We start from the raw sequence: 14,652 nt of genomic DNA, 5'->3' as shown, positions 1-14,652 counted from the left end.
ATGTGTTTATCTTATACAGAACATGAGCACTGATTATATTAGACCTACATTTATGTAAAAAAAACAATGTTATGTGATTTTTCTTAACATTAATATTATCTGACAAATATAATTTTGTTTTTTTTTCATTATCTGTAAGTCATAACCATCAAACTAAAAGGAAATAAAGGCTTGAAATACCATACAACACTGTCTGTAGTCAGTTTATATATTGTGACTTTTCTTTATTGAACTACTGGAAACAAGTGCTTTTCAACATTACTGTATTCATTTATTTTTCGATGAATTGTTTTTGGAGTCTTTGTACGCCACCTGCTAGCCTGTCATATTTATTTATTTTTTTTTGTAGCCACAGAAAAATCTGTAATTCTGTTTTCTCCCTAAGAAGACCAGCAGTTTTTGTACAGTCAGATTTACAGCAAAAACGTTTGTGACAGCTTTCAGCTTAGATGTAAAGCTACATATGCGGCCTTAACCTTGAAAATGTGAAGTCCTCCTCATTGATCCTCAAAGGAAGCAGATAATACTCTCCCCTGTTTAACCATTGGTCAGGTTCTTGCAGCTGATTGATTGGCCTTTTGTTTTGCAGCCAGAAAAGAAATCACAAAGCCGGCGCTGGAAAAGACACAGGATCCCATCAATCTTTGAGCGAACATTGGTGCATATAACACTGCAGCAGCTGACATTCACACTGGAAAGCTTCTAATAGTTCCTCTGGACATGCACCTCACATTCATTCATCATACAACATACATGAGCGGAGGGAGCATCCACTGACAACATGCAATATACCTTTCTAGCATTCCAGTTTTGCCAATGATGGCTTTTAGTGTTTGTGGATCATTGATTTCGAGGAAGGATATCGAAATATTCCACATACTTAGGTGTTTAAATTTTCGGGAGGCAAATAATTGCGTGTTGCAGTGATGTCAGAGATCTTCTTCACAAGTTCAAAATTCAGACGTGCAGCATTTATATTCCAAGTTTGCATGTTTCCCCATGCCTGTGTGGGCCTTATGCATCTTTGTTCTATTAATCTTTAAATTGTCCCATGGCTCTCTGGCTCAGTCACGCTGCCAGTCCACTTCGCACGACTTATTGTTTCAAGGCAACATGACCGATCTCATCACCTGTTCGTGCACATTGGCCTTTCGTAACAGTTTGCACTCAGTGTGAGCGGCGCTTGCCAAACAGAGCTGCAAGATAGTGACTGAAAGCATGTCCATTTTTACAGGCTTTAAGCGTGGTTTAAGGGAATGCTTAATCGCTAAATGTTTGATGACAATTGGCCATACCTTTCGGTTAGAGTTGTATTCGGAATGTACTTCCTTTTCAAACTCTTCTTCTGCTACTATTGATCTTAGGGGGCTTTTATCAGCAGTTCAGAGTAACTTATCTAATGTTCAAAATAAGAACAGCTGCAGTTTGTTTCATCTTTTAGCTACAGCTACGCTCTGCAGGAAGAATAATCACTATTGTGGAAGAGATGAATGGGGGGTCCTTAAATAAACAAATATTCATACCCCTGCAAATTCATTCAATCAAGAAGTTTGTTTCTGATAGGAATTTAGACAAACATATCTTAAAAGAATACAAAAATGTTTAAAAAAGTTTACATTTGAAATAATCACTTTGTTTTTATCTACATTCTGTACAAATATCACATCTTAAAAGATATATATGCCTCTTTCCACAATCAAAAAGGACAATACTTATTGCTAAAGCAGCAGCTAAGCAATTTCTTTAAATGTTGTCAAGGTTTTTTTTTTGTTTTTTTTTTTGCATAATTTCTCTGGTGTTTTGATAATTTATCCTTGTGATGACCTTTGAGTCTTTGAGGTTGGAAAGCCTCCTCACCTCCACCCTCATCTTTACCTCTGTCTGTGTTTTTATTTTTTATTCATCTTTAAACCAAATTTAAGTCAGTAATATGGTTGGGCTGCTCCAAAACATTGCCTGCAGTTAGATAAAACTTAGTATACGTAAATGATTACGTTATGGCTTCAGTGGAGAAAAATCAATATGCCTGGCATTGATGCTTGTTTTTTCATGCATTTTTTTCTGCTGAGCACATCTTCAACCAAAACTGTACACGTTTTCAAGTTGACGCACGGCTTCCATGGCTCAGCAGACGACAGTTCAGACTTCTCCCCCTTTTTTTTTTGTGACACTGTCAAATTTTGCACTTGTGGCTTTTAATTTGTCACACTAACTTAAGAGAGCACGATAGTCTCGCCCTTGGGACGTTTTGTTGTTTATCACTTAGAACGAAATAACAGCCTCGTCAAAGCATTTTTTTTTTCACCAGTGACATATGTCTTTTCAAAAGCAGAACTGAAAAGGCACAAAAAGAAGGGAACTTTAGAAAAAAAACATGCAGTGGGGAGAAAAGAAATACTGGCTTGTTTTGATTTTCATGTCAACATATTTTTTTTTACCAGCTTTGAATTAAATATTGGTCACCATATGAACCCATGTAAATTTCCTTTTATATTTAGATATATTTGTTGTTAGCAGTCAGAGATGGACTTCAGAAGCTTTTCTAGCCTTAGTTTTGAAGCAAATAACTCAGACCATGTTGCCATCATGTGCTTAATTATATATTTGGTTGTTTGTTGATTCAGGAGAGGAGAATAAAAAAAGTGGAAAAGTGTTCAGATATCCCTTTTTTTTCTGATTTGCTTTGCACTCACGGCCCTGCTATTGTTCCCTGCAACTGAATAATAAAGCAAAAACAATAGTCGTGATGAATGGGCCAGTGTGTACACAACCAGTATGCACATACCTAATTACCATGAACATGAATTCCCATGCAAATTAGGGATCACAACAGCTTTTTTGTATGCCAAGCTGTACTGACCAGGGACTTGGCCAGGTAAAACATAAACAGCCACTTCTTTTCTGCAGGCAGGCTGGAATTGTGTAGCTTTAATGTAGTATTATTTTTTAGCTTGTTTGTTGTTTGTTTGTAGCTTTAGTTTAATTAGGAAGAGAATGTTGAAACAAAACAAAAAATGAAAGATAAAAACAAAAATCTCTTTTACATGATTGTCCTGGGCTATACAGGAACAAAACAAGACAGACAAGGTAATTTCAACCAGTTTAGGATTCAGTTAAGACATAAGAATCAACCTTTTTTTATCAAATTGAATGGTGACGTGTCAGTAGAGCAATGAATGGGCCATTGATACACCCTGGGGGAAGTTGTTCACTTTCAGCAGGACAACAACCCTGAACATACAGTTAGAACTACAATGTGAATCCAGTCAAAATCCAGACCTAAATTGAACTGAGAATCTGTGCCAAGACTTGGACATTGAAGTTCCCAGACACTCTACCCTACCCGGTTAATTTTACAAACTTCAAACTTACAATATTCATGGCATAGGTGTGGAAAACTGGTAGAGATGTGCATTAACCACTCTGTAGTTGTAAATGGAGCAAAGGGTGATTTCACTATGAGTTGACTGGGAACTGAATGCATTCCTCTTATTGTTAAAAAACAGAAAACCATGGGTTCCTTTCCTCCCACTACATGATTACAGACTGCGGTCAGTTAGTCCTTTACATCACGTCCTTAAAATTGGAGGCTTGGGGTTGTAATGTGAAGGAGTTCAAGGAATGTGAATATTTTTACAAAACTTTGTATGGTGTCAAAGATTTTATTTTATTTTTTTGTATTTCTAATCAATGTGAAGATAAGGACTAAGCATCCTGACATAAGGTATTTCCATGGCCATTCAGATGTTTGAAAGGTTAATCTCCATTGTAAATGTTCATGTTTAAATGTGTCATTAAGTTTGAACTTAAATGGCTAAAACTATTTTGGCAGCAACGGTTCCCTTCTTCCAGAATGCTGCTGCAAGCTTGGCACCGCTGGTCCTTGAAGTTTTCTTCTCTTCTTTATTGAAGAAAGACATTTTTTGATCTGAAGCATCAGCACATTTTCATTTTCAGGTCCTTCTGGGGCTGCTTTACAGCACTATGATCCTAACTGGGTCATTCCAGGACTTTTACAAACTCTTCCTGAAACCACTCCTGTGTTCTTTTGCCAGACGTTTTAAGGAACTCTCAAAAGGTTTTCCATCACCCCTCCTCACCCCCCATATATTTCTGTCTCTCCCCTTTGCATCCCAGTTCAATTACCTAATTTACAAAAAAAAAAAAATATTCCATTGCATTATGCGATGATATTAAGGGGTTACTATGAAGGGCCTTATTTTCTGAACACAAGTGGTTGGGAAGTCTGTGCACTTAGTGGCACATTTTCTTCATTTGCGAAGAGGATTTTGCTTTTTTTCCGATGTTCCCAGAAGAGCCTTTTGGCACCTGAGTGGCTTTGTGGATTTTATTTTTTGAAGGGGAATAGCTTCTGTCTTGCAGATAAGTGCAGTAAATGCAGTATTGCAAATGGCTGCCGATATAAATCTACTGAGCCGCCAACTAGGCTGTTTTTCAGATTGATTATTTCTCTTTTTTCTATTTTTACTTCAAAAAGTAAGTTCCACGTAGCATCCATTTAAATTTGAAGTTTTGGGTTTGGCTAAGCAGTCTGAGGATGAGTAAAGCTCAGGTGTTAAATATTACATTGCAATTGCACATGACATAGGCAGGAAACATCAAACTAAGTGGTCAAAATTTACTTTGGTCTGTAATTTTTCTCTTCCTTTTCACAATTATAACAGTGAAGCGCTGCTAAAATTGGGATTCCTTTATGATCCATGAAAGCCAATTTATAAAAGCATCCTCTCTCACCCCAAACAGGACATTTTTAGTAACCTTTGTAGCCATCCTTAACCTGTTGGACAACTTTCTGCAGCTGTGATGTCGGTACTCTTGGATATTTTTCCAACCCTTTTTTCCACTTGCATGTAAATCAGTGTTTCTCAACCCTGGTCCTCACCGCCCCCCCCCTGCTCTGCATGTTTTAGATGTGCCTCTATTCCAGAACAGCTGATTCAAATGATTGCATGACCATCAAGTACTGCAGAAGTCTGTTAATCACCCAGAGATACAATTCAGGTGTGCAGCAGAAGGGAAAAACCTAAAACATCCAGGCAGGGGGGCAGTGAGGACCAGGGTTGAGAAACACTGATGTAAACTTACAGGGTATTTTTGAATAAATTTATGTGTACAAACTTACTTTAAATGAGTTTTCAAAGCTCATGAAATATTATATGCTTTTCTTTTATGTGACTCTTAAATTACTGTCTGGATGAGGTTGTCTGCATTTTTACTCGTTTTGTTCTCGCGCGGAGCTCATAATGAAACACAATGCACTCTGACAGAGTAAATACATTACCTAGTTGCAGTATGGTTTTGTAGACTTAGTAAATGAGAATGTGATAAATGAAACTCATTATGTGTATGCGTTTTCTTCCGCTCCTGCACAGGTCCTTGTCACCCAAACCCCTGCCACAACAGAGGAACGTGTGAGATCAGCGAGACTTACAGAGGCGATACGTTCATCGGCTACGTGTGCAAGTGTCCACAAGGCTTTAGTGGAGTTCACTGCCAGCACAGTGAGTATCTTTAACATCCAAACTCAACTTGGCATGATCAACAATTGAATAAAGTAAAGCAGCTTGTTTGTAGAGATCCAGATAACATCTGCTTTCTCTGCAGCACCGGCGTACCAGAAAATATATTGCAGTTTTTCTTTTTGGTTGCATTTTTCTACACAGTGAATTACCTTGTGCTGTGGATAATTTTGAGGTCAGTCTTAGCGGTACATGAGGTTGGTTGAAAAAAAAGGAAGGCTGAAAAGCTGAGCTCACTTTTCTTTTTTTTTTAAGAATCAGACTGAGTTGGATTTGTTGAAGTAGTGCTAAGACTATAATAAAGAAAAATATGTGTGCCTCAGTAACAAGTTATGTGGAAAAAGAGTATTTCGACCAGTTGAAAAATATATTTTGAATAATAGAAAAAAATGTTCTGATGTAAAAAAAAACAGATGTGAAACTAATTGAGTTTGGAAGATATTCTTATTAATAGAAGCTACATTCTCTAAGCTCAGTCAGGCTCTCCAAGGGTTAGGTAATCACACAGTTATTTCACTTCATGTTTTTCACAGTTTAATGTATGCATCTGTGCTCACAGTTTTGTTTAGTTTTTTTACTTCTTTTGTGTGTAAAAGACTGGGTATGATTGGTGTGACGGAGGCCATCGCTGTGGGATAAAAGGTGTTTGTCAGTCTGTTGTTGCTTTATTTTACTGTGTTGAATCATTTTCCAGATGGAAGCAGATGGTTTCCTCAGTACATAATGTCCACGATTATGCTGCTGCTTTTCTTTTCTGCAGTCTGATTGTTTACCGAGTGTGTTTAGGTTTGGTAGCTGTGGCTTGATGATGTGCTGGGTTACATTCACTAGTCGATGGAGGTGATGGCAGCTGGAAAGCCTGACAAAAATTAATTCTGTAAGGAGTTTCCTCACATTACTTGTAGACATAAAAAAAAACATCTCTGCTTGTATAAATTCATCCTTTTCAGCTCCTTAGGATGTAGAGCCTTTGCAATATTTTGAATTGCAAAATTTCATTTGTTTATTTGGTTGAATAATAATTGTGAATTTTAAAAAAAGCAAAACCATGGGCTTCAATTACTTTTCTTTTTTTTTTTACAAATACTTGGTTCCAACTGTGTGTAATTTAACCTCACTATTCTCTAAAGGAATAATCAGCAGAAGTTGTTTTTGCATTTCATTAACTCTCGCAGCTTCAATTCTGTAAAAAGGCTGCAAAACAAATTTTAACAACAAATGAAAGACGTGTCAACTCCATCCACTGATCCATTATGTGTACTTTCTTAATCCGACTCAGGGTCATGGGAAAAGGTTAATGCTAATCTCCTGCAGTCAGTGGGTGAGAGACAACATGCACCCTGGGGGGGTCACCTATTAGTCAGTAACAGGGCCGGCTCATAAGACAAACAGGACAAACCATCCTTTACTCCCACATGCAGCGGAAGAACAAGCAAACCATGCATAGGCATGCAAATGTAAATTATGTAAGGAAATAAAATCCTTAGCTCAAAGGATAATCAACAAACTTACTTTCAAGATATAATAAACAATATGGAGCTTACATTATTAATGTATTGTATAATTTTGAAACCATGTATTTGACTGTGTATATCTGCAATATAAGCCACCGTCTCGTAAATAGGCCAGGTTTCCTGGCTTCCCCATCTGCTTGTGTGCTTCAATGAGCATCGCAGAAGTTTGAGTAACACAGTCGTCTTTCCCTGCAGGTGCACTTTTACAGTGTGCAGTGGGTTGAGGGTTTTATGGTGCAAACTTTGTGCTCAGATGTGTGCTCATTTGTTTAATAGGATATGAGAAATAAGCACAGAGATAAGGGGAGAAAGAGTTTCTCAAAACATCAGCTGTAATAGTTAATGCACAATGAGAACCAGTCTCTTACAGTAGTGTTCTTAGTCGTTACGTATTTTCACATCACAGTTATCTTTCGTATTCAATTTCAGGGGACAACACATAAAATAGGAGACACTGTATAAGCTGCATGTCATTGTCTTTATTTACACCTCAAACCGTGGGAAATTGGCTAGTGCATCATAATTCATTTATTGCTTCCTATTAAGCCCTAAGGGTGGTGAAAAACTGATTTGATATGGGCTGAACACGCATTAATGTCTGCCAATTTCCCTCATGGTCTTTACAGTTAAATGAGAGCCAGTGTGCCTGAAAACATTAATAACCAAATCTGTGTCAGGGTAATTCCTACCAATAAATTATCGGGGCATTAGAATTATTGTTTCTCCTGGAACAGTGGTTCTCAGTCCCTGTCCTCAGATCCATTGCCCTTCATGTTTTAGATGTGTCCTTGCTCCAGCTCAGCTGATTCAAGTTATTCCGTTGCCTCCTCAGCGTGGCATCCAGTGCTGCAGAAGCCTGTAGATCCCCTATTCATTTAAATCAGGTGTGTGGCAGCAGGGGAACACCCAAAACACGCATTGGGTCCCGAGAGCCAACATTAAGAATCGTGGTCCTCGTAGACAGGTGAGCAGCCTCTGCATGGTCTGGTACTGGTAGACCATACAGAATGAATGGATGAATGACTATTCTTGTTATTTAGTTTTAAGGTCATTGGTGGCGCTGGACTTTTATTTAGGAGTATCTTAAAAAGGGACTGAATACATATTCACTGCACACATTTTAGAGTATCATTTGTAGAAAAAAAAGAAACTAAACTGATCCTTCCACTTCATAAATATGCACCGCTTTGAGTTGGTCCATTACATAAAAGCTCAATAAAATGGTGGCAATGCATCTGGTTGTATTGTGACAGAAAGTTTGATAGCATTTGGAAGGCACCTGTACAGAGAGATAAAGAAGAATCAGGCACTTGCAAGGCGGAACAATAATGATGGGTTTTCAGTCAGACTGCGATCTGGAATACCCGGAATTGTGTGGATTTTCAAACCTTTTTGATATAAATTATCGTCAAAGTTACAATCGTGCTTGTGAAAACCAGGGTTAATGGGTTAGTGTCACTGCTTGAGCCATGATTATCACCAAGTCATTTATCTTTCGAATGGTGTGGCGTCATGTCCCCGTGGTGACAAGAGAACAAGTGTGCCGTTATTGGGCGAGTAGCCAAACGCTGTAATGAGCTGTCACAGTGTGAAGATTGGGACTGATTGCCTCAGACGTCATGAGGTTGCAGATCATTTTTCGGGGACGTGTTTTCAGTCTGTCAAGGGCAAATGCTTTGTAAGCTGCTGGAGATGTAGTTTTTTCCCAGGCAATTTTTTAATTTTTTTTTTTTTTTTTTGCTGCCATCTTACTACAAGAAACAGTTTGATGTTTTGATGGATATAAACAGGATTGATGTGATGTGGTTTGTCCGATTCCCCTTGGTTTATTTGTGATCCCTGCTATAAATCATAGGATACATTTTACACTTGTTTTGCTTGTTTTCAAAACATTTAGCTTAAAAAGCAGAAAAAGCAAGAAGAAATAGTCTGGTTATAATATCTCCAGCTCATGGAAGACAATTACTCACCTTCTTCCTCAATGTTTCTCCAGCCTTTCTTCTCCAGCAAGTTCTTTGAACAGATTCCATCTTGGCTGTCGATCAATGTGCCTTGAAACACCCCAGCAGAGCAAGATTGATTAAGGCTAAATGTAGGATGTGTGAAGTGCTTTCTTTTTTAAGCTTTGCCCCAGTATATGATCCTGGATTGACAGTCGATATCATGCCGCCTGATTAGTCCCGTTGCTTGGACAGGGTTTTTTGTCACATGGAAAATCAGCTCCAGTTTTATAGCTTTAACCTCATGTGAAAGCACTGAGAAATCATAACTGATATTCAGTCCACCTGGGGCAGACTATGGACTGACTTTCATCAGGCTGGAAGAAAGAAAGTGACTCGATAAAGACTTGCTGTGTGCTTATTTTCTTGTGCCCTGTTTAGCACTGCATCACCGGAGTGCTTAGTGTACGTCGCACCTTCAAAGAAGGAAACCAATGGTGACTCCATTTTCTTTTCTGGCAAATTTTATTCCCTCTTTCGCCCTCCAAGTCTCTCTGTGTATACTGTTTTTTAATGAAGCAAGAATAGAAAACCCTACAACCCAAGGCTGCACTGAAACCCAAGTTTATGTATATTTTAGTCCTTAAAGCTGCAGTACGGAGTTTATATAGTTTTTATAGTTACATAGTGACAGTTTTGACAGATATGTAATATGTATATTTAATAAAAGTTACCTACTACAGCTTTAAACATCTGACATTAGCAAACACTGCTTGTAGGAACCCTTTAAGAAACACTCATCATTTCTTTTAACCGCAACAGAAAGCCAAGAGGGTTTCAGCACCAAAAACAGTCACTTCTCAAACCTGCCACTGCATCACAGGAGGTGATGCTGCACACTAACTGCACATACACAGTATTTTGTGATTGCAAAGAAGGAAGGGAGAGAAACTTTGTTAGCAGGCAACAGGACGATGCAGTCTCAGAGGAAGGGGAGTATTTTTGGGGTTTGCTGATTATACTTCCTCTCTCCATGATTGAGGTGGTTGGGGTTTTTCTCACACTGTGAAGCAGTGCTGTTAAAGTCAATCTAGCCAAGATCGCGATGGAGCATGAAGTGCTTGTTCTTCTACTGCTGTTGCTTTCCAGTGTTAACGGTAGGTCACAGGCCTTTAACAACCGGATGCAGGCCGGAAAAACCTTGTCAAGGTATTCGAATCTTGAAATTTTTCTAATATTTTTCACATTACAGCAACACATATCTTTTATTTTTCTTTGGCTTTCATATGATAAAAGGAAGAAAAACGAAGATAAGTCATCAGATTTCTATACAGAAGAAAACTGAAAAAAAGTCGTAGCTAGCCCTTCAAATTTGTAGAATCAATTTGACTGCAGTTACAGCTGATACTAATCATTACTGAAATTCTTCTGAGCAACATAGTTAACCTTTTTAATTAGATTTGATGAAAGCCCCTGTGAACTCTGGATGTATGTTTACAGTCATTCTACTGGGAGCTCTAAATTCAACTCTAAATGCAGAAACATAACGTTGTGTGCAAAGCTATAGGGGACATCAGATGAGCCAGGAGTCAGTACTGATCAACCATATCGGTGTCGTCAGCACATCAAGCCGTAGATATATGTATTTGTGGAGATAGATGAATAAATAAAAAAAAAAGATTTCTAGTTGAAATGCTGAAAATGCATAATGTACAAACACTTTACATGTCACAAAAATGCAATTCTTAAGTGTTCCTTGTCACTGACAGATCGTCCTGTAGTACTGCATAAGAATAACTTCACTTAGTTCAAAATAAGTCTTCATAAGAAAAATGACTTGGACGTAATGAAATGAGATGTTCATAGCATATTTAGCCTTTAAAACATGTCCACTTATATTTTTAATGGTCTTTGATTTCATCCGTTCATTCATCTTACCTTGAGAGATATTTAACTGTAACTTTCAGCTTCTTGAAGGACTTTTTCAGTAAGTTCTTTGTCTTTTTATCCATTTTGTTTTTATTCTGCTTCAAATTGTGCGCTCCCCGTTTACAATTTGTTTGTTAATAATTTACAAGTCAGTATTAGTTTTATGGACAGTGATTTAAGAAAAGAAAGAAAAGCTGAGCCTGTACGTGAATGTGATGATATTGAGCATTTAGGCACACAATAGAGTTTGTATTGGTGCACCTAAGAAATTAAGTTACAATAGGTTCGTCAGTGCAGTAAACTAAATCACTTCTACGGACACACACAAAGAAAATCTCTTACAAAACAAAAACAAAGGAATCTATACCATGTATTTTAAGGACACCTATAGAAATTATCCTTGAAATGTATTTCTCAGATGAAAATATTCAGAAAAATGAGTTTAATAACGCAGCCTCATTCAAACCTTTTATAGTTTCTATCTGTAACAAAAAGCTTGTTGTCTTTGGGTGCCGATGAAAGCCTCAAGGTGAAATAAATTCAGAACCTGAAGATTAATCTAGTACATGTATTGATGCTTTCTAACAAATCTGAGGGGCTTTCACACAACAGCTCTATTCCTGCTGAATAATCCTCATTGCACTCTATCTTTTAAATGCAAAGAGGACAGAGAATGTTTCACAGTAAATGTTGCTGGGGACAATTTCACCACACCATTTAGATTTTTATTTGCAAATAAGGTTTTTGAACATTTTTTTTTTCCACTTCACAGATTGGCAAGACTGTGTTTATCTGTCGCATAAACGCATGTATTGACATTTGGAGTTTTGACATGACTAAATATTAAAACTATATCAACTGCATTGAATGATTTTTAAGATACTTTACTTAAGAGTTCGCATGCCATCAGTAATGATAAAATTAAACCTTTTTTTTTCTGAAAGCTTAACAGACTAAAGACATGCAAGCGGAAAACCTGCTACTTTCAGGATTTGGCCTATACAATTCCTGTATTTTCAGTGCTGAATCTTCCAAATTGTTGCTGTGCCCACACTGTGGTGTTCTTATTTATCTCCACTGAGAAGCCTCTAAAAGTGGTGCCGCTATTTAGTATATAGCCCCAAGGGAAAGTTGCTCATTTGCTCAAATCCACAAAATTGCCTGGATAATACAAGCAGTTATGCTAAATTCTGATTAAGCGGATATTTCCTCTTCAAGTTTTCGAAAACATTATAGTCCTGGAGCAAGCTTAGCTTAATGGATTATGATAGATTTACGTATAAGTTAAGTTGGCAGAAAAGTTTATTAAGGACAAACTGTGAAGTCCTTTTTTTTAATGGAGAAAAGTTAAACTGTTCTCTGAATAAACACAAGCACTGGTTTATTCATGGTGCCTGAGGTTTGCACTAGCAGGTATGAATTTGTTTCATTTCACCAGCCTCTGGGTTACAAGAGTTGATAAGTTTTGCTGCAATTATGCTAATCTCCGTGGCAGTCGTGTTTTTGGTGCATAAATTAGCGGGAATAACTTTTTAGCTGAAGTCTTTTCACTTAGTATAAATTGGTCTGTGCTCAAATGTAGTCGGATACTTAACATATTTTTTGTCGTACTTTAATTTAAAAAGTTGTAACGGCATAACAATAAAGCGATACATCACTGTGTCGGTTTGGATGATGCACTGAAGAGCCTGGGATTTTGCTCACAGATCTAAAAGTGTCCCAGCGCCATGGGGTTGCCTCAGATCGAGGTCGAACACTTTGCCTCAGGGCTCTCCCTGCTTTTTATATTGGTGTGATGCCAAGCTGTGTAGTGAATGCAGGACATTTTCAGGGCCGTCTCCACTTTGCATTCATAAGCCCGAGGCCCACCCACTGCTCGCAGTTTGTGGCCACAAAGCTGTATTTACAGGAGGAAATGAATGTCTGTGGGAAGGGTCTGAGACCCAGCAAACATCCAAAGAAGTGACCACAAGCGAGCAACCGAACTGACAGACGTTAAACATCAACAGTCTTTGTGAGAGACGGTGAGTGTGTTTGTGGATCGATGTGGGGAGGTGAATATGGCCGGGAGCCATCAGTCATGTTGTTTGAGCTGCTGTACATTTGTTCTCTGATTTTTCAAAGCAGCGCCCACTCATGACTCTGGGAGCTGCGTAGCTCCTCTTTATGCAATGTTTCTCACAGAGAAGTCAGTAAGTGGAACTTAATTATCCCCTTTTGTGTTTTCCTTCTGGTTCTAAAACTGCAGAGTGCAAAAATAATAAAAACACAGATGCAGAGCAGAATATAACCTTACCTTGTAAAGCATTGTGTGAAAGTATATAAGAAAAGAAACAAAATGTCAGTATTAAATAGTTTTTGCTGTAGGAATTGCAGCGACGTTCTTATCTCCTAAACTTTTTTCAGGTTTTTGTCATATTGAAACTGCAAACAATGCATTTTTGAGGAAATCTTATGTGATTGAGCAACACAAAGTAACACATAAAAGTGAATTTTAGTGATTTATTTGTTTCTTTTTTTTTCAATTCAGCCAAGAAGTTTGTCTGATAGGTCAGGCATCTCACCATAGACAAAACAAAACACAAGGAGTGTTGATTACAGTCCAGGTATGTTAACATCACTTTCAGTAAGAATAAATATCCATCCAGGCGTCCATCCATTATCCAATATGCTTATCTTTGCCGGGTCGTTAGGGGGGGCTGGTGCCTACCTCCAGCAGGCAAAAGGTCGGGTCAGAATAAACAAGTTGGTGAAATTATCTGCAGTTACCATTAAAGTTTTACGACGTACACACGTTTTCTATTTTTTTCTTTAAACATATCAAAACCTGATGTCTTTGTTTCTTATTATTTGGCATTGCTTGGTGTTTTTCTGTAAAATCCCAATAAGATACATTTCAGTCATGAAGATAGATTCAAGTTATAATCAACTGGAAATATCTATATCAAAAAAATGTGTTTGTCACCTAAAAAAACATACCTAAGTTGTTTCTATGCATTTGTGATAGAAAAGTCAGTGAGGGATGCATTTGTTCCAGTATTGTTGAGGCTGTGAGGGCGCACTTTGTGAATATTCAAACATTTACAAAAGCTAACAGGGGAGCTCTCATCCACTTTGACTGAGTAATAGACAGTTTTCCGAGCCCCCGAGGCTGACAGGAGCATTTGATAGTGTTGTTTTACTAAAGTCGTTTGTTGGAAGCAAAGAGTCCTTTTTGCAATATGTTTCGAGCTTACACAAGAAATAAACTGTTGGGCCTCAAGCCATGAAAGACTGACTGCATGAGGCTGACGTAAAAACTATTAATATCACAGCGAACTGGATGAACCGACTTTCAGTTTTCAATAGGAAGAGGAGGAGTTTCAGGAAGGAAACAATGATGTCATGGGGACCTTATAACCCCACAACTAGGACAAATATACCCTTTTCACAGCATCACTGCATCAGGAGAGAATCTCCTCCAGTACTGGTCTTTTGTGAGGGTGACATCAGGGAGTACTGAGTGTGCAAGCCCCCCTTTTCCTCACTGGCTGAGAGAAGGCCTGATTCTTGTTCAGGAGCTCAGGATCCATCGATACAGGTTACTGTTTTGTGTATCTGGTACCTACTTCCGCCTGAAAGGAAAAACTTTGATTCTTACTTTTTTCAAAATTCTGCAGAAGGAACCTCAAAATTAGAGGTTCCCCAAAGATGCTATCAGCAACTCAACACTGGCTGCAACCCCCCCGA

At 38.1% G+C, this 14,652-nt stretch overlaps 1 protein-coding gene across 4 annotated transcripts in view; it reads left to right on the top strand.

The window, feature by feature from the left end:
- Nucleotides 1-14,652, top strand: part of edil3a (EGF-like repeats and discoidin I-like domains 3a) — a 136,421-nt gene that overhangs the window by 33,541 nt on the left and 88,228 nt on the right. For all 4 annotated transcript variants that reach the window (XM_007562314.2, XM_016676703.1, XM_007562333.2 and 1 more), the window contains one exon: nt 5,394-5,522. In XM_007562314.2, coding sequence (XP_007562376.1) covers nt 5,394-5,522 — 129 coding nt within the window. The remainder of the gene's footprint in view (nt 1-5,393; nt 5,523-14,652) is intronic.

This window comes from Poecilia formosa, unplaced genomic scaffold, assembly GCF_000485575.1.
Source record: "Poecilia formosa unplaced genomic scaffold, Poecilia_formosa-5.1.2 Scaffold5, whole genome shotgun sequence".
Classification (NCBI taxonomy): domain Eukaryota; kingdom Metazoa; phylum Chordata; class Actinopteri; order Cyprinodontiformes; family Poeciliidae; genus Poecilia; species Poecilia formosa.
The sequence above is the reverse complement of the archived record's forward strand: the minus strand, read 5'-3'. Positions and strand labels throughout refer to the sequence as shown.